The 27,593-nt window shown below is 44.3% G+C and overlaps 2 protein-coding genes across 3 annotated transcripts; one reads left to right on the top strand and one right to left on the bottom strand.

The window, feature by feature from the left end:
- The first annotated feature begins 1,010 nt into the window (after positions 1–1,010).
- Positions 1,011–21,130, top strand: LOC122785073 (myosin-11-like). Its single transcript, XM_044050673.1, has 44 exons — positions 1,011–1,169; positions 2,014–2,074; positions 2,890–3,175; positions 3,431–3,601; positions 4,248–4,404; positions 4,817–4,844; positions 5,179–5,278; positions 5,918–5,941; positions 6,053–6,145; positions 6,231–6,294; positions 6,405–6,503; positions 6,582–6,725; positions 7,089–7,184; positions 7,290–7,408; positions 7,556–7,708; positions 7,787–7,960; positions 8,653–8,826; positions 8,963–9,077; positions 9,745–9,938; positions 10,246–10,367; positions 10,683–10,752; positions 11,191–11,351; positions 11,428–11,536; positions 11,714–11,845; positions 11,927–12,133; positions 12,262–12,399; positions 12,481–12,604; positions 13,078–13,249; positions 13,345–13,557; positions 13,744–13,888; positions 14,040–14,246; positions 14,391–14,495; positions 14,598–14,750; positions 15,568–15,816; positions 16,118–16,330; positions 16,420–16,632; positions 16,790–16,951; positions 17,072–17,200; positions 17,407–17,495; positions 17,782–17,905; positions 18,496–18,704; positions 19,385–19,493; positions 19,568–19,740; positions 20,253–21,130. The coding sequence occupies exons 3-44, from the start codon at positions 3,011–3,013 to the stop codon at positions 20,455–20,457; spliced, it is 6,003 nt and encodes a 2,000-aa protein (XP_043906608.1). The 5' UTR covers positions 1,011–1,169; positions 2,014–2,074; positions 2,890–3,010; the 3' UTR covers positions 20,458–21,130.
- nde1 (nudE neurodevelopment protein 1) lies at positions 20,924–27,574 on the bottom strand. Of its 2 annotated transcripts, none has more exons than XM_044050675.1 (9): positions 27,513–27,574; positions 26,609–26,749; positions 25,737–25,890; positions 25,405–25,553; positions 25,122–25,258; positions 24,309–24,560; positions 23,995–24,080; positions 23,189–23,334; positions 20,924–23,078 (listed from the first exon to the last, which is right to left on the bottom strand). In XM_044050675.1, the coding sequence occupies exons 2-9, from the start codon at positions 26,692–26,694 to the stop codon at positions 23,030–23,032; spliced, it is 1,059 nt and encodes a 352-aa protein (XP_043906610.1). In that variant the 5' UTR covers positions 26,695–26,749; positions 27,513–27,574; the 3' UTR covers positions 20,924–23,029. The 2 variants fall into 2 exon arrangements, with proteins under 2 accessions (XP_043906610.1, XP_043906609.1); XM_044050674.1 differs by having other exon boundaries at positions 27,383–27,563.
- Positions 27,575–27,593: the final 19 nt, after the last annotated feature.

Here is a 27,593-nt window from a genome sequence, read left to right on the forward strand (position 1 = left end):
TTAATTAAATGTGTCATTAATTAATAAATAAAATAAATAAATAAACCATTAATTAATTAATTAATTAATTAATTAATTAATTAAATAAATGTGTCATTAATAAATTAAATTAGTACACCATTAAATAATTAAATGTGTCATTTAATTAATTATTCTGTCCTCAACATCTTTCTACACAATATCATTGATTATTCAATTTTTATTATATCTCATGGGGAGAGAAGTTACATTTGAAAGTTTCAAGTTCTTTTCTTATGGAAGTCAGAAAGTTTGAGGGGAAGTTTGTGACACTGATCGTTCCAGGAAAGCAAAAAACAAAACAAAACTGGAGACCACCAAATAGGAGTGGAAATAGGAATGATGGCTGGACAAAAAAAATTGGACAGAGCACAGTCCAGGTCACCACAGCATTTGCTGAAGGATTGAGAACATACACAAAATCAAAGTCTAAAGTAAAAGATCAATTATTTCCAAAATTTACTGTATAATTAGTATTTTACAGTATTTTTCAAAAATACAAAATACTATTTTGTATTTTAAATAAATGTATCAGACATCCTGCCCATCCCTGGCTGCCAGTGGAGACACAGGGAGCACCAGATTAAAAGACTAATAAAATCTACATCAGTTTATGCCTATCTGCTGCCTCGTGTGGTCACTTTGTGTCACTGAGGTCAAACTGAACGCAGAAGTAACAAAATAAGATATTAAAACTCAGTGATGAGGCAGCAGTGGATCAACAACACGTGTGTGTGTGATGTTAAAATCACTGACTTTCTCTATGAGGTTTGGTGTGGGAGAGTGAGTTCTCTTGGGAAAAGTCTGTCTCACAATGAGATAAAGACTTGAACGTGTTCTTAAGATAACTTTAAATAAACTTAAGCTGACTTAATTGATTGATTTAATGCATTTTTAATCTTTTTACACTTGGTCGTTTCCCACCTTCTATATCTATACATTTACCCCCCCCCCATTTGTATCACTCTACATTGCCATTCAAGGCTCTTAATTTGAAGGCAGATGATGCTCCACCCCCAGGTGTTCAAGTTAGGTGGAGAGGGTCATGGTCAGCATCATCATCATCATCACTACTTCACTTACCTGACATGATTCTGTCATTTCCCTGGAGCGGAGCTTCCACCCTGCACTGAGCGCAGCAGCCCTGCACAGTGAGTATAACGCTTTTTCATCCACTTCACTGAACACATTTCATTTTGTCATTCGTCTTTTTAATGTTTTGGTTTTTTTAACTCTACCAATGAACAAAGCACTTTCAAAGCAAAACCTTGTTTCATTCGTGACCAGGTGCTGCCACAACTGCCACAGTGAATCCATTATTAATCCATTACTGTTTGAATATTGGAGTTTGTCAGATTTTTTCACTCCCTTAAATGTGAATATTTTTTGGTTTTCTTTGGTGGGTACGACAAAAGAAATCACTTGAAACTGAATAATTCTGAAGGCGTTTAAGGAGCAGTCTTATCTGAACTAACATGAATATTGAAAGTTTATTGATGAAATGTGAATATTTTCAGTTTTTTTGCTCCGTACAACAAAGAAATCATCAAAACTAAAAGATTAATTTCTCAGGCCACTTTGAGAAGAACATCATTTCCTGATTTTCCTGACATTTTATGGCCCAAGCAACTAATCGATGTTTTTTTTTGTTAGTTTTTTGTTAATGTTAATGTTTTCCATTGATTTTCAACGACACAAAGTATCACAGAGAAGTTTCAGAGAGAGAGAGAGAGAGAGAGAGACAGAAGATAAAAAAACCACATGTCCATTGAGTGACCATGCATGGATGCACCTATGTGACATGTCACCGCACGGGTGTAAACGGCGAGCTTGGCTGGACTCGTGAGCTGCACCTTATACGGTCGCGTTGCCCGCTCAGTCCTTCAGGAGTCTTTCTTTGGGCATGGGCATCGCAGCGTGGCAGCTCAGCGGTTTTATTACAGGCTTTATCTGTGTTCTGCTTTTCATGATTCATTACCTGCTTTTCATGGAGAGGTCAAAGCAGCACCTGTGACCTGCACCACGACCACGACGCCAACGAGACAAGGATCAGTGAGTGAGTATCTCCATGCAAAGCCAGGCAAAGTGTCCTTATCAGAGTTCACAAATGTAAATGACGTGACGGTAACAAAGCACAAATACTGCGTAAAACTCACATATCTGTACTTTACTTTGTTATATGGGTGCACTTTTACTCCACTGCATTTCCCCTAACTCTCTTCGTCACTCGTTACTACTAAATAAAACCAGAAGAAGAAGAAGAAGAGAGGGTATATTATGGTCTGTATTTATATAGAGCTTTTCTAGTCTAGACGAAGCTGCTTTACCCAACAGTTTTCACCACAACATTGCTCAAGGACATAAGGGAATTGCCAGGAATTTAACCCACAACCGGCCCTACCACTGATCCACCATGGCTCAATCCTAACTCCTCACTTTTTTTTAATACTTTTATTTCTAAAACTCAAGTAGCTTTTATATTAGAAAATGAACTTTTGGTAATTAACTCCAGTAAATGTCATAAACTTTAAGACTTTTACTGAAGTAATGTTAGAAAAAAAGTGACTTCAACTTCTACCAAAGTCATTTTCTGGTCACATACTTTTACTCAAGTATCACTTTAAGGTTCTTTAAGGTACTTTTAGTTAGGTTAGGTTTAAGGTTTTAAGGAGTTTGGGGTTCGAAAACCTCAGTGACACAAAGTGACCACACAAGGCAGCAGAGGACCAGCAGCTCCTGTGTCCCCGCGAGCTAAAATCACTGATTTTCTCTCTGGACTTTGGTGTGAGAGAGTGAGTGGTTTACTTTTTTGTCAAACAGTGAGATGTTGTGTGTGTCAGAACCATATATATAACCACACTTACCTGTCAGACACGTCAGAGGTCACTTCTCCAGAGGCTGAAGCAGCCGCCCGTGAACCACCGGAGCTCCACTCTTCCCCCCGCCAGAGACGACGTCTGTGATCTCCAGTGTCTTTTTTGACTCCGCCCACATGGCCGACGCAACCGCTGACGACAGCACGTGCCTGTTTCTGGAAAACGATTTTCAAAATGCTGGGGTGGCACAAGCCGACTGGACAGCCAAGAGGATGGTGTGGGTGCCGTCGGACAGGGAGGGCTTCCAGGCCGCGAGCCTCAAGGAGGAAAAGGGCGACGAGGTAATCATGACGCCATTTACGTAGAACAGAGGAGGCCCTTTAAATAAAATAAACTTATATTTTATCTTAATAATAACAATACATAGAGTTAGAGCATTTTTTTTTGTTTTATGTTATGTATTATAAGTTCAGATTTATTATATTATTTAAAATATATATGTATATATTGTTTTTAAAGTATTGTTCTGTATACAATTCCATATGTTACCTGTTTTTGGTACAGCTGTGGTTTAAAGTTGTTTGTTGTTTTTGCAGGTGGTGGTGGAGCTCGCTAACGGACAGAGGCTGAAGGTGAACAAAGACGACATCCAGAAGATGAACCCGCCCAAGTTCAGCAAAGTGGAGGACATGGCCGCCCTCACCTTCCTCAACGAAGCGTCCATCTTCCACAACCTGCGAGATCGATACTTCTCCAGCCTCATCTATGTGAGGAACACACACACGTTCGACATCCATGACTTGAGGGGACATTGCATTGACTTACATTAATTTCCTGGAGAGTTACTCTAACCTTAACCACAATTAATTACTACTGGCCTAATCCTAACCCTGACCCTGACCTCAACCTAACCTTAAAACACATCTTCACCTTAAAATTTTGTCATTTACGTTATGGGGACTTGATTTTTGTCCCCACAAGGAAGACAAGTCCCCATAATGTGACTGTGTAAACAGGTTTAGGTCCCCACAAAATTAGTAATACCTGGACACACACACACGCCGACAGAGCAGACCACTGTTTTATTTAGATTAACTAAAAAGTTAATACAGCATTTTTTACATGAATCTCGGGTTTGTAAACCACTCACTCTCCCACGCCAAAGTCCATAGAAAAAATCAGTGATTTAAGCTCACGGGGGACACAGGAGGCGTTGGTCTACTGCTGCCTCGTGTGGTCACTTTGTGTCACTGGCATAAAACTGAACGAATGATTTTTAACGTCGAATTAACAAAATGGGATCAACAACTCCTGTGTGCTGTGATGTTAAAATCACTGATTTTCCCTATGGGCTTTGGTGTGGGAGAGTGAGCGGTTTAAAAATGTGTGTCCCCTCGTTCCCTGTCCTCACAGACGTACTCGGGTCTGTTCTGCGTGGTGGTGAATCCGTACAAGATGCTGCCCATCTACTCTGAGAAGATCATGGAGATGTACAAGGGCAAGAAACGCCACGAGGTTCCGCCTCACATCTACTCCATCACTGACAACGCTTACAGGAACATGATGCAAGGTGACTCTGTCTGTCTGTGTGTGTGTGTGTGGACGGACGGACGGATGGATGGATGGATAGATAGATAGACACACAGATAGACAGACAAATAAATGTAAATTCTGTTCTAAGCTGTTTGAGACAGCAAACACACATTTTCTTTCAAAGTGGATGAAGGTCTCCTGGCCTCCGGATGTTTCCATTAATGACCTTTGACCTGCTCCACACTTTCCACTCCACTGCAGAACTGACCTTACATGGAGCAGAGAGAGAGCATCAACAGCATCCGCCTGCTATTTTTAGATAACGTGATAACACTGATGGAGACTAATCTCCGTCTGAGCACGTGGTCTCGGGTCGAGTTCAGATCAGTCAGTGTCTCACTAGATTTCTTAGATTTCTAATCTCTCTCTCTCTCTCTCTCTCTCTCTAGACCGTGAGGATCAGTCCATTCTCTGCACGTGAGTTCAAACACTCATGAGATATTGAGACACGGATCTAAAAGGCCGAATTCATAAAATTTAAACTTAGTGATGGAGGTGGAGTGTCAAAAATTCTGTCTATTGGCAGGAGCAAAAATGTCTAACATGTTCTCTAGATATTGAAGACTTTAACTGATGTAGATTTTATCAGGTGAGTCGTTTGTTCAATCTAGTTTTCCTGGCAGCCTTGGGCAGTGTGTCAGTACCTCATACAACCACACCTGAACCATCACTTTTATAAAATGTGTCCCGTGTACCTTGTTCCTTCTGTTTTTCCTCGTCTCTTCTCCACTCCCACTGTGGATGAAACCAGAGGTGAATCCGGGGCAGGAAAGACGGAAAACACCAAGAAGGTCATTCAGTACCTGGCTGTCGTCGCTTCCTCGCACAAAGGCAAAAAAGATGCCAACCCTGTGAGTAGAAGAGTTTCTTAGGAGTAAAAGTTCGTAAGACTTAAATAGGTTGTTACATGCTAACATTTTAGGATGAATTCTGCACAATTATCACCACTCATAAACACAAACCCCAGGATGTCCATATAAGGAGTTGCATATTGCGCCCAAGGCAATTTACCAAGGGTGCACCTGCAGCACTGATCTGTGCTGCGTGAGCACTATGGGTTAAAAGATGGAGGAGACTGTGCACTTTCCATTTGAGAGGTTGGTGTAAGCCAGGCTACAGATGACCAAAGACAATCTTAAAGGGCTCCACCCACATTCACATATGTCATAGCGCTTATAATCCAAACTTTTTCCATTACTGATGTATTTTGTGCAAGTTCTTTGTGTAAATAAAGTCGCCTTGTGCTGCTGATATCTTTGCATTGACTTGGTATTGCATCTCAGTGTCAACGCGGCAGAATCTTTCCTTAACTTAAGGTGGCAGTATTGGAATTTGTTACCAGTGTCACCAGCTGCTTTGTAGATCAGCCAACAGGAGGCGCCCTCAGAAGCAGATTTCCTATTAAAAACGCTGAGGTTATAATCCTGGTTTAAAACATCAGAGCTGTGAGGAACACTATGATGACTCTGTGTTTGTGTTTCCTTCTGCAGCAGCAGCCTGGGTCTCTGGCCTACGTGAGTAAAAAAATGTCAAGTTCTGCTTTGGTCCGAGTGTATGTCGTTTACATTTCACTGCCGTTGAGTGATAGTTGATGAAAGGATGCGTAATCTTGTTGTGGACCGTAGGGGGAGCTGGAGAAACAGCTGCTGCAGGCAAATCCAATCCTGGAGGCGTTTGGAAACGCCAAAACCATCAAGAACGACAATTCCTCACGATTTGTAAGCATTTCAATTGGCCTCTGGAGTCGAGACACGTCCATAAACTGTTGTTGACCTGCAGATGTTACTGTCATTATGTCCACAGGGCAAGTTCATCAAGCTCAACTTTGACGTGACGGGCTACCTGGTCGGAGCAAACATCGATACCTGTATCCTTTTCTGAGGCCAGACGTTAACTGTGAATGTTGGAAAGTACAACAGGAGAGTTGCAGTTAATAAAAGTCGGTTATTTCTCTAACCGTCCACCCGACCTGCTCAGATCTCCTGGAGAAGTCTCGCTGCATTCGCCAAGCGAACACAGAGAGAGCGTTTCACATCTTCTACTACATGGTGGCTGGAGCCAAAGACAAGATGAGGGGTGAGTTTGAGGCTCAATCCACACGGACACTGAATGAAACATAAACCAACGTGTGTGTGTGTGTGTGTGTGTGTGTAGAGGACCTGCTGCTGGAGGACTTCAGCAGCTACCACTTCCTGATGGCAGGTCACATAGAAATCCCTGGTCAGGAGGATGATGAGATGTTCATGGAGACTCTGGAGGCCATGGAGATTATGGGCTTCACTGAGGAGGAGAGAATAGGTACACAACAAAAACACACACACACACACACGCTGGCTAACTGGCAGTGACAGCTGGAAAAGAAACCGTCGATAAGAACACTCTGCACAATTTGCACACAGAAATAGCGAAGCATCATGTGCACAGATAAAATTTGAAGAGCACTATGCGTACAACCGATTTACTGAGAAACAAGCAAGACAAAAGTCAGCCGTCATGGAATCCCGTGTCAGGGCTGGTGAGGTTGCTGTTGAAGGAAAGCTCCCTCAACTTGTGAAATCTAACTTCCAACTCAAACGCACCAGGTGGAAAACATGAAAACAGTGTTTGAGTGAGTTACTGGATATTTCTTTGTTCATTCTGACTTTCTCTTGTCCTCTGCAGGGATGTTGAAGGTGGTGTCCACTGTGCTGCAGCTCGGCAACGTCAAGTTTGAGAAGGAGAGGAACAGCGAGCAGGCGACCATGCCCGACAACACGGGTAACACAGGTTCTTAAGAGAACCAAAAAACGTGCAGTTTGAAATGAAACCGAAATCTTCACCTCTTCTCTGTCCTGTTTTATCATCCTTCCATATAAAACCTAGCTGCCCAGAAGGTGTGTCACCTGCAGGGCATCAACGTGACAGACTTCACCCGTGCCATCCTCACCCCTCGAATCAAAGTGGGTAGGGAGGTGGTGCAGAAGGCTCAGACCAAGCAGCAGGTGAGAGCAAACCAAACCAAGTGTCTTCACTTTGTGCCAGTTTCCTATCTTTGTGCAGGATTTGTGAGATTATTGTACTTTTACAAAGACAAAGGTCCATTTCCTCACTGGCCGGTCTGCACCTCTGTCCTTCTCTTCATTCCTCAGGCAGATTCTGCAGTGGAGGCTTTGGCTAAAGCTATGTATGAGCGTCTGTTTCGCTGGATCCTGGCAAGAGTCAACAAGACCCTGGACAAGAGTAAGAGACAGTCGTCCTCCTTCCTGGGCATCCTGGACATTGCTGGCTTTGAGATTTTTGAGGTGACTGCTCGGTGAAGACAGAACATTCAAGCAATCGGGTGGTCGTTTTTGAATTGCTGATTTGCCGCTCTTCCTCAGGACAATTCCTTTGAGCAGCTCTGCATCAACTACACCAACGAGCGACTGCAGCAGCTCTTCAACCACACCATGTTCATCCTGGAGCAGGAGGAGTACAAGAGGGAGGGCATCGAGTGGAACTTCATCGACTTCGGCCTGGACCTGCAGCCGTGCATTGAGCTCATCGAGAAGCCGGTCCGGACCACACGCGCATCACCTGACATGACTTAACCAGCGCTCGTATTCAATCACATTGTGCCGTTTCCTATCATATTTTACCACAAAACATAATTTGTATTAATAATAAGTATAATAAGTATTTTTTACTTCTTTTAGACCTTTTTTGTGTATAATGAGGTCACATTAACAGATAACATAATTCAATGACTAACTTTGAGCATCACCTAAGCTAGAAAGTGCTGTTGAATACACATTAATGAACAGGCTAAATTACACCTGCTTTCGCAAGTTGTAAAGTCACAGATTCTCTGACCTAACTCTCCATTTATGGATAGATATCCCTGTCCACTAACACGTATGGCTCTATAATACAACTGAAAAATGTCCAACAAATAGATTTGTTTAGAGTAAGTAACCGCCTCAAAACTGCACTCAGTGACTAGAGAAAGTATCTCGAGAGTACAATCTTCTGCCAGGGGTTAGGGTAACCCCATCTCGCAAGGTTAAGAACGTTTTTAAAAGTCTTGAGTCTGTCTGTATTAGCTTCAAAGCCTATAAGAATTTTTTCCTTGGATCATAACATTATGTCCAAACTTCTTCATTTATCCCGCTTACAGACAGACAGACAGATGCTGCTAAAAAACTATTTCCATGGCAAAGCAGACAAATGATGGCATGATTCTGACAATCCCTGTTGTGTCCTACAGAACAACCCTCCAGGTGTCTTGGCCCTGCTGGATGAGGAGTGCTGGTTCCCCAAAGCTACAGATGTTTCCTTTGTGGACAAGCTGCTGAACACCCACACCAGTCATGTCAAGTTCTCAAAACCCAAACAGCACAAAGAGAAACTGATCTTCACTATCCTGCACTACGCTGGAAAGGTTGGGAAGAAATATCTTCATACATAATTATTGTTCTTGCATTTGGGCCATTGTTGATGACAATTTTGTCAGCCATGTCCTGGAAATGTTTTACACAATATTAAGTGATGGCGATTTAGCATGATTTATGTTTCAGGTCGACTATAACGCAGCAAACTGGCTAACAAAGAATATGGATCCTCTGAACGACAACGTGACGGCACTGCTCAACAACTCCTCCAGCAACTTCATCCAGGAGCTTTGGAAGGACGGTCAGTGTCCATTTTGGTACTAACGATCATTCTTGTAACTGGCCGGGGGAGGGGAGTAGCTCCCCCAAAGATTGACCTGGTCGGTATATTCAGCTTTATGGTGACTAAAAAACATGCAGTTACTAACATGCAAGATAAGCATAAAGATTATCTTTAGAAAATGTTAAGCCTTTAGATTTTGAAACCATGTGCTTGGGTTATATCGTTCCAGATTTACAAGTATTGACAGATAACTGATGGGTGAATTGCTTGTAGTGGCAAAAATAGAAATGGATAGATTTAACTATATATATTATGCAATTGCCCTCTTGGGTGGTCTTGTGTCTCCTCCAAACGCGTGGCTTAGAAGACTGAGGGTTCTGCGCAGTATCTTAGCTGTTCCTAGGAATATGCTCTTTGCTTGGGATCAGATCAGTGGGTTAGGTCCAGCTTTCATAACAGGTTGGAAAGGTGTGGGTCATTAAAATCCCCGACTTGTGCATCACTGGTGCTTACAGTTTGCACAGTCTAAAAAAGTCAGGTGCATGCATTTGTCAGTATGTGGTGCACGTCATCCACCGCTGACACAGGACCAAAGCAGATAGAGGGCACAGCTAAGTGGTAGGGGACAGTTTTGTCAACCATCATGTTAACATGACATGCAAATGTATTTCTGTCGACCTATCAGTGGATCGAGTGGTGGGTCTGGAGACCATGACCAAGATGTCCCAGAGTTCGGTGCGCACCTCCACTAAATCCAAGAAGGGCATGTTCCGCACGGTGGGCCAGCTGTACAAAGAGTCTTTGGGCAAACTGATGACCACGCTGCACAACACTCAGCCCAACTTTGTTCGTTGCATCATCCCCAACCACGAGAAGAGGGTATTGTTTTACATTTAAAGGTCCAGTGTGTAAGAATTAGTGACATCTAATGGTGAGACTGCAACATAAAAAAAAAATGGATTTACCTTTCGCATTCTTAAGCATGTCAGGGAATTATGGTGGCCCTCACAAACCAGAAAGGATGTCGAAACATGATTACCCAAAATGGCACATATGCATACTTGTGGTAGTATTTTCAGTTCTTGCAATCCTCTTGAATGTGACACACTGGACCTTTAAGTTAAGCTACAATCCACAGAAAGAAAACAACATGTCCAGAGCTCATTGGTTTGTCACTGTGCTGCAGGCTGGCAGGATGGATGCTCACCTGGTTCTGGAGCAGCTGAGGTGTAACGGCGTGCTGGAGGGAATCCGCATCTGCAGACAGGGATTCCCCAACCGCATCGTGTTCCAGGAGTTCAGGCAGAGGTGAGGAGCCATCTGAGGCTTTATCAAACATCTTTTTTTCTTTAATTGAACTTGTATCAAAAAAGCCAATTTTTTTCCAATAAAATATACATTTGTGAAAGCCTTCAGCGATCGCATTGGTTCTGCGTGTTTTGATATTACACAGCTAATTGAAAAATCAACCGTTGTGTTTTTATTTCCAACCGACTTATCTCGTCTGTTTGTCTGTTTGGTAGAATAGGAGACTTTAGGGTTCACAACAGGAGGCTTTGTCCCCACAATATACTCAACTCCATATTATATGCATAAATGTGTTTGTTTGTGTGACGTTTGCAGGTACGAGATTCTGGCTGCCAACGTCATCCCTAAAGGCTTCATGGATGGCAAACAAGCCTGCTGTCTGATGGTGAGCGGCACAAATCTGTTCACGGCCACAGTTCATGTCGCCAGCGATGTTTGGACACGAGCTGTGGCAGACTGTACATACAATATATTCACAGGAATGCTTCACAGTTGACAAGATGTCTGTGTTTTGTCCACTGCTGCCTCCGTCAGTAAGTAGACCAACAGCTCCTGCGTTAGCGTGAGCTAAAATCACTGATTTTCTGGTGTGGGAGAGTGAGTGGTTTACAAACTTCAGTTTCGGGTTGAAAAAGTCTAACAATGAGATAAAGACGTGAACATATTCTTAAGATTTGTGAGTGTCCACTCTGGCAGCCATGGTTTCACTGAGAGCATGTCTCCATGTCTAAATTTGGCTCTGGCTAATGATACTTTATGACTGTGTGCAACCGCACTATCCCTTTAAGCACACTTCTCAGCTCCACCTCCCTTTCCTTTTCAGGTGGAACACCTGGATCTGGATCCTAACCTGTATCGCATCGGCCAGAGTAAGATGTTTTTCAGGACAGGAGTTCTGGCTCAGTTGGAGGAGGAGCGAGACCTCAAACTCACCGTCGTCATCATCAACTTCCAGGCACAGGCCAGAGGCTTCCTGGCTCGCAGGTGAGAGAGAAGAACATGCTTCGTATGTCTGTGACTTCCAGTTATGATCACACACGAGTCTTCTGTGCATTTCCAGGGCTTTCAGTAAACGTCAGCAGCAGCTCAGTGCCATGAAGGTCATCCAGAGAAACTGTGCCTGTTACCTGAAACTCAAGAACTGGCAGTGGTGGAGACTTTTTACTAAGGTATGGGGACACAAAGAAACGTAAATCATTCAATCTTAGGGTGAATGTCTTGAGGTTACCATGGGGTTAGGTTAAGGTTAATAGGGTCAGGTTAGTAGGCCAGTAGTAGGTATGGTTAAAGTTAGAGTAGAGAAACCTGATTATGTGCAGGTTTTAATGCATGTTTCTACGGATCAGGTGAAGCCCCTGCTGCAGGTCACCAGACAAGACGAGGAAATAGGCCAGAAGGAGGAGGAGCTAAAGGCGGCGAGAGATGTGGCTGCCAAGACTGAGGCCGAACTAAAGGACATCGCACAGAAACACACACAGGTGAGGCGGGTTTATATTGGATTTCCTGTACATTACAATTATATGACAATTCCACATGAGTGTGTGTGTGTGTGTGTGTAGTTGATGGAGGAACGAACCCAGCTGGAGATGAAGCTACAGGCAGAGACGGAGCTTTACACTGAGGCCGAGGAGATGAGGGTGAGACTGGAGGCCAAGAAACAGGAACTGGAGGAGGTGCTGCAGGAGCTGGAGGCTCGGCTGGAGGAGGAGGAGGAGCGAAGCGGCTGCCTGCAGCAGGAGAAGAAGCACATGGAGCAGCAGCTACAGGTGGATAAGGTTTTTTAGGGTGTAAAATATATAAAATCAGTATAGATGCTGAATGTCTCCTTTATTGCTTGTTCTGTAAAATTCTGTAAAAATAATGTTTTCTGATGTTTGATTGTTGTGTTTTGCAGCTGGTGGAGGCCCACGTCGCAGAGGAAGAAGACGCTCGGCAGAAGCTGCAGCTGGAGAAAGCAGCCGTGGAGGGAAAAGTCAAGAACATGGAGGAGGACCTCCTTCTGATGGAGGAGCAGAATCACAAACTGCGGAAGGCACGGATCAGCCGTTTCTTTTTTATTATTTGTCGCCATGTATGAAAATCTCTCTTACTCTCAGTGTGTGACCGCTTTCAGGAGCAGGAGCTTCTGGACGAGAGGTTGACCGACATGAGCGCCAACCTGGCCGAGGAGGAGGAGAAGTCCAAGAACCTCACTAAACTCAAGAGCAAGCACGAGTCCATGATCTCTGAACTGGAAGGTCAGTTGGCCTCCGATCACTTTATTCACTCATCCATCTATAAATGCAGGGAACGTCTGTTCAATCACATAACTGTCCAACAGTCGGAAGGTGAGTTATGAAGATCACCAGTGTGTGCAGTGGTGATTTTGGTGGTGTTTGGATAAGAAACTCAGTATAAATGCTACAAACATATCACTAAAAGAGCAGCTGTCTTTGATGAACTACATCTAACAAAATGTACATCAAAGTCTGGCTTTTTTAAAACCTTAATTCAGATTTATGAATAAAGAAAACGCTATAAAAGTTACGTTCAGAAATATTGCATGTTTGTTCTTTTCTTTAAATCTCCACTTTAGATTTAAAAGTGGATATTCATATTAATATTGGTAAATTTACCCTTTTATTTATTATTACTTTGTCATTTCATAATTCTTTGACACCTCTTTAAAAACAGGGTTTAATTACCATCGTGTTTCTTTCTGTGTGTGCAGTGCGAATGAAGAAAGAGGAGAAGGGTCGTCAGGACATGGAGAAGGCCAAGAGGAAGGTGGAGGCGGAGCTAGCTGACCTCCAGGAGCAGCTCACCGACCTGCAGGCCCTGCTAGCCGAGCTCAGAGCGCAGCTGGCCGCCAAGGAAGAGGAGCTCCAGGTCATACAGGCCTGGTAAGAAGCATTTCACCACATCACGACACCAGATGTGTTTAGCATCGTTGGAAGTGTCACTTCTTGGTTGGTGTTTAACACATCTGTGTCCACAGCTTGGAGGAGGAGAGCAGTCACCATGGCGCGGCGGTTAAGCGGATTCGAGAGTTGGAGGTTCTGTTCTCAGAGATGCAGGAGGACTTTGAGGCAGAGCGAGTTGCCAGGGCAAAGACTGAGGCAGCGCGACAGGAACTTGGGGAGGAGCTGAACGCTCTGCGTACTGAACTAGAGGACAGTCTGGACACCACTGCCGCCCAACAGGAGCTACGGTTCTCAAACAACTTATTCTTTGCTAAAATATATAGAAAAGCAGACCATACCAAAGCTTTTTTTTCTGGGAATAAGTTTAAAAGTAAATAACGGCATCGTCTGCATAGAGTGAAAGTATCTCACAATCTGTCAGCCACACGACTTTGTGATGCACTGTGGTCACATGTGATGTGTATGGTTGGCAGCGCAAAGCGTGAGCAAGAGGTGGCCGCGTTGATGAAAGCCATGGAGGAGGAGGGGCGGAGCCACAAGGCTCAAATCCATGATCTGAGACAGAGACACAGTCAGACGATGGAGGAGCTCAATGAGCAGCTGGATCAGGCCAAGAGGGTAAATCCACATTTTGGTTACATTTTCATGTAACCTTCTCTGAAAGTTATATGTTGTTTGATGTTATTACTGTGTACACATTACTATATGTGTACACGGCGTTAGATTATCTACTTATCTTTCTCTCTCACTCACACCTTTCCGCATCCAGGTGAGGGCCAGTCTGGAAAAGGCCAAACAGACCCTGGAGAAGGAGTCGGCTGATCTTTGCACTGACCTGCGATCCCTCGCCAGCGCCAAGCAGGACGTGGAGCACAAGAAGAAGAAGGTGGAGGGTCAGCTGAACGACCTGCACGCCCGCTTTAATGAGAGCGAGCGTCAGAGGACTGAGCTCGGAGAGAAAGTCTCCAAGATGACTGTGAGAACACACAAGGCTGCACAGTTTATGTATCACCACCTGAATCTAACAATTTCGTCTCTTGGGTCAGAACCTAAGGGTGAAATCTAGGTGAAAATGTCTATCTTCAAATGTCTCCTTTTCTTTCATCTATCAATCTCCCAGCTGGAGCTGGACTCTGCGATGGGTCTGTTGAATGAGGCGGAGGGCAAGAACATCAAGCTGAGTAAAGACGTCTCCAGTCTGTCGTCTCAGCTTCAGGACGCCCAGGTGAGACAAACATTTAAGTTATACTTAAGTTACATTTAAGAGACAAGACTGTCTGCACAAAAGCCACCTGACTCACTTCTCTTCCCTCCACATCTACACCAGGAGCTGCTCTCAGAGGAAACTCGTCAGAGGCTGAATCTGTCCTCACGTCTCCGTCAGATGGAGGATGACAGAAACGGTCTGACGGAGCAGCTGGATGAGGAGATGGAGGCCAAACAGGCCATGGAGAGGCAGGTCTCCAGCCTCAACATGCAGGTCAGTATGAGAGACATGTGGTGCCAGATACATTGTGGCCCTTTCTATTCATCTGCCAATCCCTGGCAGATTGGATTTGGACATGTCTGGTAAGGATACTGTTTTGACTAAATTCAGAATCTCCAAAAAAAAGAGTTTTTTGTCCCTGGCATGCTAGAGGCGGGCTTAACACTACGACAACAAAGAAGTGACAGCTAGCAGCTTTGGTTTACATTCACCATCGCGGCTGCAGCTGTCTTTCGATTTGTCTGTTGCTTCCAATTTAAGCTCTACAGAGCTCCATTGGGCAAAAGACGCCATTACTAGATAGCTATCACTGCTAGAAAACTACATGATCATTGGTCTGACTGGTTGTAGGTCTGTCCAATTGTGTACAGAGGCTTCTTGATCCACGTCCGCTGGTCACAACTCTTGGATAAAACGAGAAAAACAGCAAAAGTCCGCAACCCAAGCCCAACAATCATTTCTGAATTTAGTTTGAACCCGGTGTGACCCAATGGTCCTGTGGTGTCTCGATGAGTTCAGGTCAGGTTTCCTTGCTCTAATCCCAGAATTGCTCACTGACTCATCTTCTACTGCTTTATCCACCGCATGACGATCGTGTGGTGCGCCGTGCCAATCTCAACTGACACAGGACGAAAGGCGGGTCACACCCTGGACAGGTCGTCAGTCCATCACAGGGACACATAGAGACAATCAACCATCCACTGTCACACTCACTCCTATGGTCGATATAGAGCGTCCCAGAACATCTGTCAAATAACAATGTATTTATCTTACTTTAGACTCATTGAAGTTGTCTGTTTTTCACTGTCAGCTGTCGGACTATAAGAAGAAGAAGGATGACATGTCAGCAGTGGTGGAAATGCTGGAGGAGGCAAAGAAGCGTCTGGAGAGGGAACTGGAAGCGACCAAGACTGAGTATGAAGAGAAGGCCTCAGCCTTTGACAAGCTGGAGAAGAGCCGGAGCCGCATGCAGCAGGAGCTGGAGGACGTCCTCGTGGACCTGGACAACCAGCGACAACTTGTCTCCAACCTGGAGAAGAAGCAGAAGAAGTTTGATCAGGTCTGGCAGATGATAGACGATTTCTTCTTCTCCTCTTTTAATTTCCGGCAGGCTGCACACTGAGAGGTCCAACGCCAGCCCCCATAGTTTAAAGTTCTTATTCAGTGTTAAAAGTTTTTATTTCTTATTCCGTGGGTTTGAACCAGAGTTGATGGTCATCGTAAATGCCCATCAAAAAAAGAATGGGTCTGTCTTTGCATGGGCTCACAGTTGGAGCTTTTAGCGACAATAATAATGTCGGTTTGTAGGAGTACAAGAATCCTTTCAGTCAAACTTAAAAGGATCTCCTCTCCATGCTCAGATGTTTGCAGAAGAGCGAGCAGTGTCAGCTAAGTTTGAAGAGGAGCGGGATCGAGCTGAAGCCGAGGCGAGGGAGAAGGAGACACGGCTGTTAGCTTTGGCCAGAGCTCTGGAGGAGAACCAGGATGCTCTGGAAGAGGCAGAGAAGACAATGAAGGCTCTACGGACTGAGATGGAGGATCTCATCAGCTCCAAGGATGACGCGGGAAAGAGTGTAAGAAAAAAACATCTGTATATTGTGTTCTTGCTAGAATTGAAAGGTAGACACTATATCTGATCCCATCTCTCTATTCGCGTTTCCAGGTCCATGACCTGGAGAAGGTGAAACGTGGATTGGAGGCCTTTGTGGAGGAGCTGAGGATGCAGATGGAGGAGCTAGAGGACGAACTCCAGGTAGCTGAGGACGCCAAGCTGCGTCTGGAGGTCAACACTCAGGCCCTCAGAGCTCAGCATGAGAGGGAGATTCAGGCCCGCTATGAGATGGGCGAGGAGAAGAGGAAGCAACTCCTAAAACAGGTGGAGAAGCCTCGTTTCTTCTGCACAAATCCAAATCATGCAATCAATAAATAATTTTCTTATTTACATCAGTAAATGGCAGAAGTTCTCAGAGCCCAGATTAAAGTCTTCAAATTATAAAATGACTGACTCACCTTCTCCATGTCCTACTCTTCAGGTGCGTGAGCTGGAGGCAGAGCTGGAGGAGGAGAGGAAGCAACGAGGTCATGCATCTGCTGGGAAGAAGAAGCTCGAGGGGGAGCTCAAGGACATGGAGGACCAGCTGGAGGCCACCAGCAGGGGGCGGGACGAGGCCGTCAAGCAGCTTCGCAAGATCCAGGTTAGCAATTCTAGCACCGTTCATATGGCAAGTGTGTCGTCCTAATCTAAGTCCAAAGGAGTTTGGACTAGAACTGCTGAACAGTTAAAACCCAAGATGTGCCTCGTCTGCTCCTCACAGGGCCAGGTGAAGGATCTCCAGAGGGAGGTGGACGACTCTCACGCAGCCCAGAAAGAGACGCTCACTTCAGCCCAAGAGGCCGAGCGTAGAGCCAGGGTCATGGAGGCCGACGTCATCCAGCTGCACGAGGTGAGGTCACAGAAAATACTGCAGTGATTGTGATGCACACTAATTAGGATTTTGTCTTAATTAGGGCCCGAGTACTCACACAGCGGTGCGAGGACCTATTGTTACTATTATTATTCCCTGCAATTTGCACACACGTGTGCAAGCTTTTATTTAATTAAGCGTTTGCTAATTGGAAACATGCTGTTTAACTTCATCCCTCTGTCCAGATGTTGGCATCAGCTGACAGAGCTCGTAAGCAGGCAGAGACAGAAAGAGACGAACTACATGAAGAACTGGACACCAACTTCTCTGGAAAGTAAGAGTCTTCACTGCATTTTTAAAAGACACTTCCATTCATTTTCAATTATAGGTAAACATGGACGTTCATAAGGGAAAAATCTTTAGTTTATTAACAGCTTACTCTCACACACCGAAGGCCATAGAGAAAACCAGTGATTTTACTCACGGGCACACAGGAGTTCAGTCATCAGTGTGTGCAGTGCCAACTTTGATGTTGTTCGGATAGGAAATACTGAGGGAACGGGTACAGGTGCTGTTTCACAACCTTCCAACATCGAGTTTATCATCTTCCTCTCATCCAGATATCTGCTCTCTGATGAAAAGCGTCGCCTGGAGACAAAGATCGGCCAGGTGGAGGAGGAGCTGGAGGAGGAGCAGGCTAACGTGGAGAATCTCAGCGAGCGACTGAGGAGGAGCCAGCAGCTGGTAGGTTTACGGTGGCTGAGAGGGGGCAGACAGTTGAATAGCAAAACTTTAAAGCAATAGTTAATGTGTGGTTCGATGAGGTACTGACATATAATCAGTGTTGCCTGAACTCTGTGCATCACCTGCTGCCACTCTGAGAACGTGGCAGGGACAGAATGAAAAACAGATTTAAATAAGCTTAAGTCTACAATATCTGAAGAACATGTTCACATCTTTATCTCACTGTTAGACAGACTTTTCCAACAGGAAACTGAAGTTTATAAACCACTCACTCTCCCACGCCAAAGTCCATAGAGAAAATCAGTGATGTTAGCTCTTGGGGACACAGGAGCTGCTGGTCTACTGCTGCCTCGTGTGGTCACTTTGAGTCACTGAGGTCAATGTGAACAAAGAATTTCACCAAAGTGACAAAAATAGACATTTGAATTTAGTGATGGAGGCAGCAGTAGATCAACAACTCGTCTGTGTGTGATGTTAAAATCATTGGTTTTCTTGATGGGGTTTGGTGTGGGAGAGTGAGCAGTTTACAAACTTCACTATAAGGTGAATCCAACTTCTCGTGGGTGTTCATTCTGACCACTGCTGTGCAGGTGGAGCAGCTGGGGGCGGAGCTGACAGCAGAGAGACTGACCTTTCAGAGCAGGGAGGGAAACATGCAGCAGCTGGAGAGACAAAACAGAGAGCTGAAGGCCAAACTGCAGGAGAGTGAGGGCCAGGGACGCTCCAAACTCAAGTCCTCTATCGCCGCCCTCGAGGCCAAGCTGAGAGAGATGGAGGAGCAGCTGGAGATGGAGAGCAGGTAAAGGTAAAATGTATTGTCTTCAGGACGGTGCGAATGCAGCGCGAAAAAATGCATGGAAAATTCACGCAAAGTCCTAAGAGTTTATAAAAAATCGATTTGAAAATACATGAAAAATCCCAAGATTAATTAAACATGCACAAAACGTGCATGGAAAAAAGAATTATCATGAAAAATGCACTCAAACACTGACACTGGCCAACATGAGCCATGTCCTAAACTGACCTGCGAGTCAGGTATAAAAAGAAGTGGAGCCTGTCTGTGAGGTCCCCTTCACACCTGTCTTTAATATGCATTTTCTGTGATTAGATTAAAATCAGATAGCACCTGACCACTTGTAAAAACAGGTGTAAATACAGCCGAGATGCACTGAGGATGGATCGTCATCTGATCTGCCAAACCACTTCAGGAGGAGGTCGGATTGTGACCATATAGATCAAAAGTGTATGATGAGTCTCCGATGCGTCTCCCATGAGTCTCAGATGTTGGTTTCCCACTTGTTGAAGACTTCTTCTCTTGCTTCAAAAAGCAAAGAGTTGTCTATATAATAGCACAGCTTCTCATGGGTTATCCCATCACTCTCTTATCACAGAAATTAAGAGCCTAGAATCACCTCTGGATGAAGGTAAAGAAAGTGCTGTGCTGTGTGTGATGCTGATCTGATGATGTTTGCTTCAAAGAGAGCGTCAGGCCAGCGCCAAAAGTCTGCGTCAGAGGGAGAAGAAGCTGAAGGATGTAACCGTTCAGATGGAGGACGAGAGGAAGCAGGCACAGCAGTACAGAGACCAGGTGAGCTCTGAGAGTACAGGTCGCCTGCTGCCTTCAGTCACTTACCTAATGTAACCACGTGTCCGGTTCTCCAGGTGGAGAAGGGCAACATGCGTGTGAAGCAGCTGAAGCATCAGCTGGAGGAGGCAGAGGAGGAGGGGCAGCGTGTGGCTGCGGCTCGCAGGAAGCTGCAGCGCGAGCTGGACGAGGCGACCGAGGCCAACGACGCCCTGAGCAGAGAGGCGTCGTCCCTCAGGAGCAAACTGAGGTAACAGCATCACAACATTTACCTAAACTGTTTTTTAAAGGTCGTTGAATTGAGATATTGACAGAGCCGGCCCTGACTGTGCAGTGAGCGCCCCCTGCTGCTGAGAACCACAAATTGTGTACATTTGTAAACCACTCTCCATTATTAAAGTCCACAAAATATTGTCTGGTTTGGAATTACCTGAATGACACAAACTGTCCACAGGAGGCAGCAGTGGACCAGCGAGCTAAAATCACTGATTTTCTCTATGGACTTTGGTGTGGGAGAGTGATTGGTTTACAAACTAGTTTCCTGTTGGAAAAGCAGGGGGCGCTGACACACTGAACTATCTCTTTAACTTTGACAGAACGGAGGAGAATCATGAGGGACTTTTAATTTCTCTTAACTTCCTGTGTTTCAGATCTGTCCTCAGACAACAATGATCTGGAAACTTCCTCTTTAGCTAATCCTTTTTTTTTTAAACTTGCTTTGCAATAATTCATGCTCCTCCTCCTCCTTCGGCCTTTTCTTAGACGTAATGGCGGGGAGGCCAACTTCAGCAGCCCTGGTCCTCGCAGCGGCGGCGGTGGAATCATCAGGAGAATAAGCTGTAGGAGTGCCAACAAGATGAAGTCGGAGGAACTGCACGAGGTTGAGCCCCCACCCCTGTCTTCTCCCGCCGGCAGCCCCCTGCTGGAGGCCTGTGCTGACGGCTACACCTGCTCACCTGAGGAGTAAAAGGGACCAGAATAATGACGACGTGTCAGAGAAACATTTATACACTCAATGTTTAAATGTTCCTCAGCAAAGAAAGCAACATATTTATAATTTATTCACGGTTTATTGGTGGAGGTGCCAGCATCCACAATGTTGAAATACTGCATTTAACATGTACGACTGATTCACTCTGAAATGATAAAAAGACAAAAGTGCCATTAACTGCAAAGGTAGCAGTGTTTGTGTGGGCTGTTCACTCACAACTTTACCGATTGTCGGTTTAATTTGATGTTTTACGGCAGTCGGCATCGGTAATGTTGCGTCACTACACCTTTTTTTCTCCTTTTCCAGGGAACTCCAGGGCTGCCTACTTTAACCTTCCTCTGGCATTTCACAGATGTTTGTCTCTAATGTGAAGAAAACAGAATTGTCACCGTCATGTTTTAACATTTGCAATTTACATGCACGTAGATTCATTCATGCGTCATGAAAGTTTGAGAATTCATTTATTATCGAACATTACATTTGTGTCACATTTTCTTCACACAACAAAATGGCCGACTGACATTTGGATTCGTTGTCTCGAAGCATGAGACACAAACTTATGCATTTTATCCTAAGGTTTTAATTGGCTCGCTGTGCTGGACTCTGTGCTTTTTGTCAAACCAGTGCAAAATAAAACTGTTCGTAAACACGTGCTGCTTCAGTTCTTCTCCCCCTTATGTCTGGTCTTTTATTGGTTTTTGAGAAACATCACAAGCAGCCGTGAAGATAAACACAACAAAAACACAGCATTGTTTTGTGAGAAAAGTCATAAAAGCAAAAAGTAAAGGCCGCCTTGAGCAAAACCTGTCTACACTCTAACAACACACTCTCTAATGCTACAAATCCTTTTTAACATAAAACACAGATCGTCTTCACTGAAGTATTCATACCACCTCTAACACGAGGACTTTTCCAGATTTGCCCCTGGAAAGACGGCAGAAAAGCTCTGCAGAGGAATTTGTGTGTTTTTTGCCAAAGTGTTGCCAGCACCGGCTGTGCTGTGAGCGCCCCCTGCTGCTGAGACCCAGCCTGAGATGCCATGGAGGCTCACTCTCAGTGAAAAGAGAAACAGATTTTAGCCACACAACAAAAGAAAATCTACATTAGAATATAATATAAATTGAAGATGCATTTATACTTAATTATTGAGGCTTTTATTACCCAGAGCCTTTTATATTTATATATATATATATAAATATATATATATGCATATTCAGGACTATGGGGGAGGTCATTATAGATCTTTTCAGTTGTTTCATAGAGAAAATCTGTCATTTTTTGATCGCAAGGATACAAGAGCTGCTGGTCTACTGCTGCCCTCATGTGGCCAGTTTGAGACGAGTCTGAACACAGGATTTCAAACACAGAAGTGACAAAAATAAGACATTTGAACTTAGTGATGGAGGCAGCAGTGGGTCAACTACTCCTGTGTTGCTGTGATGTTAAAATCACAGATTTTCTCTATGGGGTTTGGTGTGGGAGAGTAAGTGGTTTACAAACTTCAATTTCCTGTTGGAAAAGTCTGTCTCAGTGAGACAGAGGCGTGAAAATGTTCTTAAGGTATTGTAGACTTGTACTGAAGTGGATTTTGTCTTTTGTCAAGATGCTAAAAATGTTTTTTCTTGCATTGGCAGCCTTGTTTTGACTAAGAACGAGTCTCTGCGTCTCTGGTTTGCAGGACCTCCTAACAACCTCCTCTACACTCTCCTCCACTCACGCTACAATAATACAATTCTGCTGTAACTGTAAGGCTTCACTGAGGCCTCTATATTAAAAGGTAATCAGTGCTGTAAAAACAGGAAACCGAATCTTAGATGCCACTCGTCCAGCCACCAGGGGGTGATGCAGATGATTTCATTTCACTTTGGCCCATACCATCTTGTCCAGTGAAGTCGCCCCCTGATGGCCATTGAAGAGAACGCAGGTTTCAGACTCTTCCAGATTGGCTCCACTTCGTTCTAAAGCTGGGAAACTTGAAGATGCAGAACCACTTAAGGCCTTAAGGTGAAAAAAAACCCATAACAACTTTCAAATGCAAAGTAAAAAAATACCTTTCACACAACCCTGTGATCTAAATAGTTACATTAACATTTTCCTAAGTGAAACAACTTCTCCCCCACAGGAACAATATGTTCATAACTTTAGTTTCTGATTCTTCTCCGACAGAAGACGGTTTCAAAAACATAATGAAAAAGTAGCAAATATAAAGATACAAAGAAAGGATTAACTCCTCGAGGGGAGCAGCAACTGTCATCAGCATCACCCGGAGTTAATGCTTCTTTTGTCTGTTAAAGTTCATTGAACACACCTTTAGAGGGACAAACGCACACACAAACAAAATCCAAACAAAGGTGAGACGGTGAATCCACAATGTTACGTGAAGCTAAGTGCAAGTGAGTCTCCGCACCATCGTGTCATCCACTTTATCACCGCAGCTTCCTGTTAGGGCGAGAGCCGCGTCCCGAAAGAAGCGGAAAACCCCCACGATACCGTTCAAGTGTTGGACGGACAAAAAGAGCTCAGTCAGAGAAGACAATGTTTTTCTCTTTTACAGCAGCAGCTTGTGTCCCGCGCTGAAGTCCAACCTCTTCACCAGCCTGTGACAAGCACACAAAGCACACTCTATGACATTTTCTGCACTTCACTCATCAGCCCGCTGCACGCTGCAGGACGCTGCAGGACGCTGCAGGACGCGGCAGCACCTCACCCCTTGTTGTAAAGGCCATTGCTGGGATGTTGCTCTGTGGAGTTGTTCTGGCCTGCCAGTGTCCCCTGTCCTCCAGCATGTCCTCTACGGCTCCCCGTCTGCTCATGGACGTATTCTCGACACGATGCCAGCTTGGACTCGAGGTTCTGCGAACAATGAGGTGAGAAAACATTCACATTCTTCTGTAAATGTCAAACGGACGATTCTTTTTCCTCCATCAAATGAAATAGCACTTCATTTAAAAGAAATGACAAAACCGTTTAACTCATATGAACATTGACTGAATAACACTCCAACCTGTAGTAGTAGTTTTGTTTATATTTTAAACAAATACTATGTATAAATTAAAGATTAAATACACATTATCAAAAATGTATGTAGACTTGTAAACATAAACAAGTAATAATCGGCCATTTGTTAAACAATAAATGGCTGAAGCCGATTCATGAAAATGGAAAATATTAGGCAAGAACTGACCGACTGCACTGCGTTTACAAGGAAATGTACGTCAGCTTAAGTCAACGTCACATGTTCACGTCTTTATCTCACTGTTTACACAGACTTTTTCAGGAAATCAGAAAATCAGTGATTTACCGCTGCCTCGTGTGGTCACTTTGTGTCACTGAAGTAAATCTGAGTAAAGGATGTTAAACCTGTGAGTCTTTTGTTAAGTGGCTCCTTGGAGGTGGCTGTTTGCGTGCTGCACACTGCAGGGACACGTGACGAGTCATCATGCAATAAAAACATAGAGTATGAAGAGGCTGACTCGCTCTCCGACAGCTCTGGGTAAAAGGTGCAGTTCTCACCCTGACTTTACTCAGCAGCTCCCCGACGATGTTCAGAGCCGAGATTCTCACTGAGGTGGCGAGAAGAGTCGCAGAGAGGCTTTCACCTGGTGATCGATCAACAAACCAAAGAAAGCAGCTGATCAATCCAGAGACTTTAAACAGAGCATGTTTTTTCAGTCCACTGCTGTTAAACTAACATTAGTTCACCCGGATCAGCAAGAGGTGGCACGACATTTAAAATCTGAGTCACCACAGAAGAACAAGATGGAACTCGTTGATCATGTGCAGTCTGAGAGCTGAAGCTCCAACTGGATCCGCAATGCTGCACTAACCTCTGCTGACGGACGGCGGTGGGGTGGTGAAGGACTCGGTCGGGGCTGGAGGTCTGGACGGCGTTGCGGTGGCAGAGGGGACGGCCTGGGCAGAGGACGAAGACGTGGTTCTGTCTGGAGGGGTGAGTGGTGGGGTGGGCGGCCCAGCCGAAGAGGAGGAAGACGATGGAGGCTCTTTGACCACGACGCTGATGCATGGCTTGCAGTCTTGCACCTGCTGCTTCTGCTGCACTGCCAGCTCCTGTCTCAGGTCTAAGACACACACACACACACATCAGAAACAGAGACATGCTAACATGTTAGCTCTCAGTCTAACTGTAAAATACAGCTTTTCATCGTCAATGATCTGATTAGCACAGTATTTAAAGTAATAGTTTAGTTTTTTTTTTAAGTGTGGTGTGTGTGTGTGTGTGAAAACTGAGACGCATCATCTTAGGTCTATGATATGTTAAGAACACGTTCACGTCTTTATTTCACTATTAGACAGACGTTTCCAACAGGAATCCGACACAGGAGCTGCTGGCCCTCTGCTGCCCTTGTGTGGTCTGTTTGTATCATTTTGGTTAGTGTTTTAACACAAAAGACACAAAATAACACATTTGAATTTACTTATTGAGGCACTAGTGGATTAATGCCCTTTGTATAGAATAGAATAGAAATACTTTTCATCATACCCGAGGGGAAATTGTTTTAACACGGCAGCAATACAATACAAAAAAATATTTTGTATTGTACAATCTCTTGGAGAATGTGCTCTCCTTTATTTTCTCAACATTAAGTTCATTGACAGCAGATGTCACAGAGCCTCTTTACCTCTGGCTTCGTCCTTCAGCCTCTGGACAGACTCAAGGAGACTCTCTTTCTCATCCAGCTCGCTCTCAAGAAAAGCATTCCTCTCTATGACATGGTTCATTCTCTGCTCAAAGTCCTCCAGAGACATGATGGTCGCTCTGAAACACACAAGACAAACGGGGACAAACATCAGAGGATTATTTGATTTGGACACTGATAACCACAGCAACAGTCAATAGCTAGAAGCAAACACCTAATTCTGAGCACATGAATGTCTTTGGTGCAGTTCAGTGAGTGCCCTGACCTCTTGGCTCTCTCCAGGTCATCGTTGGCCTGCTCCAGCTCTCTGATGTATTTGTGAAGATGGTCTCTGATAGACCTGGTCTCAGTCAGGTCTCCTTCTAGGCTGGAGATGTGCCGACAGGCCTCAGAGTGCTGTGCCTCGTACTTCTCCTGCCAGGAGAAGACAGAAGAAGAGACAACAAAGACAGAACGTGAAGGGAGGTTGACAGTAAAAAAATTACCACATGATCTGTGATGTGAAAAGAAAACAAGGTCCTCAGAGCTTCCATCAGAACTTTGCACAGTACCACCAATCTGGTCTCTGGTGAGGTTGTGTCTGTCCTGATAACGCACCTTGTAGTTCTCCAGCTCCATGCGGAGACGGTCGTTCGCAGCAAGGAGCTCGCGGTTTCGTGCTTCAAACTGTTGCAGCTCTGTCTCCAGCTCGCCCTCGTAGTCGCGACTCATCTGCTGAAACTCTTGCAGCTCCTCTTGGGATTCCTCCGCACTAAACACATGTAAACAGAGAGGAAAAAAAGTTGCATTTTTCCCCTTAACAAGCAAAGCCTGGTTTTAAAAGCACACTGCTTTCATTTGTGTTCTGGGTGGAAACTATATGACCTGACCAACCAAAACCACAGGAAGCTCAGGCTTTTATGGATTAAATGCCAAATTGTCAGGAAGATACTGAGATTAAAATTGTAAAGCTGTTAGTTTTAGTGTGACAGAGGTTTAAGACAGATGTTTGCAACAGGAAACTGAAGTTTGTAAACCACTCAGTCTCCCACATCAATGTCCATGGAGAAAATCAGTGATTTTTAGCTATTTTTAGGTCTACTGCTGCTTCTTGTGGTCAGTTTGTGTCACTGAGGTAAATAAGGTAAATTTAAAACTCTGAAGTCAGAAAATGAGACATTTAAACTTACTGATGATGGAGCCAGTGGAACAACTACTTATGTCTGCTGCAATGGAAAAATCCCTACAGAAAAGTCTGTCCATAGATAAAGCACCAAACATATTCTTCAGATTTTGTAGACTTAAGGTGGTGTAAACTTTATGAGACGAGTCTTTAATCAAGGGGCTAGAATCCTTTGTGTCCAAGATCGCTGCCTTATATTCACTGAGAAGAAGCCATGTCATGCAGCGTTGAATATGCGTAAGTAGCATTTGCAAACACAATTTAATCCAAACTACCAAGAGGTGCAAACATTAATAACAGTGCACACCTCTGTTGATGCCTTGCAGCCTGCTCCTTCCAGAACTTCATCTCCTCCTCCAGGGACTCAAACTCTGGATGCTCTGGATCTCCCATCTCCAGCCCAGGTGAACAACCTCCAGTCAAACACCAACTCTGCTCTCTGCTTCCACTGCAACAAGGCAGTGAGGAATTCCATTTAAAAAACAGCCAATTTATTGTCGACTTTGTACTAACCCTAACCCACACAACATTTAATTAATGGAAACACATATTTTCAGACAATACATTTAAATATTTGTGTTCATTCTGCATATGAGTGAACCCTCATGATGAGGAATTCCCTTTAGAAAAGAGGAAATTTGCGGTTTAAGTCGCACCGGTTTATACAAAAACATGATTTTAAACAGGACATGATTGATGACGATTCATCTGAAAATGTTCTTAGATTCGGCAAACAAGTAAAGCCCACATGTGTTGTGTATTTAACATAAACCTCCATCTTCTAGACTACCACAGACGTCACGTCACAGCGACTAATTCCAGCTAAATTAACCTCTGAAGTAAATTAAATACAAGATGTACACGTCTGACTATAGGTAAATAAAATAAAGATAACGGATACCTCATATCCCCATTATCAGGCTGCTTTTAAAGACACCGTGGATGTTTGGGTTTAACTATTAACTATTAACACGTTTAAGAAAGTTCGCTTGTAAATAAAAGAAGTTAGCTAGTTTGGCTAACGGGTTTTTAGCGTTAACCGGTTAAATGCCAGATAAACACAGAACCAGCTGGAACTTACGTTCAGCAGTTGTTAGCTTCGCTCGGACTGGAGGTATTTTATATTTTCAAATCCCCTTCCCGCCACAATTTAACTCCCGACACAGTTTGTCGGTTAATTATTACGAGAGTAGAAATATTTCGGGAATTACCGGAGTTAAAGTCCACTAAAGTTTCTCCTGCCGAACAATACGTGCTGCCTGTTAATATTGTCCGGATCTATCCACCAATCA

The sequence above is a fragment of the Solea senegalensis genome, linkage group LG19 (assembly GCF_019176455.1).
Source record: "Solea senegalensis isolate Sse05_10M linkage group LG19, IFAPA_SoseM_1, whole genome shotgun sequence".
NCBI classification, from domain to species: domain Eukaryota; kingdom Metazoa; phylum Chordata; class Actinopteri; order Pleuronectiformes; family Soleidae; genus Solea; species Solea senegalensis.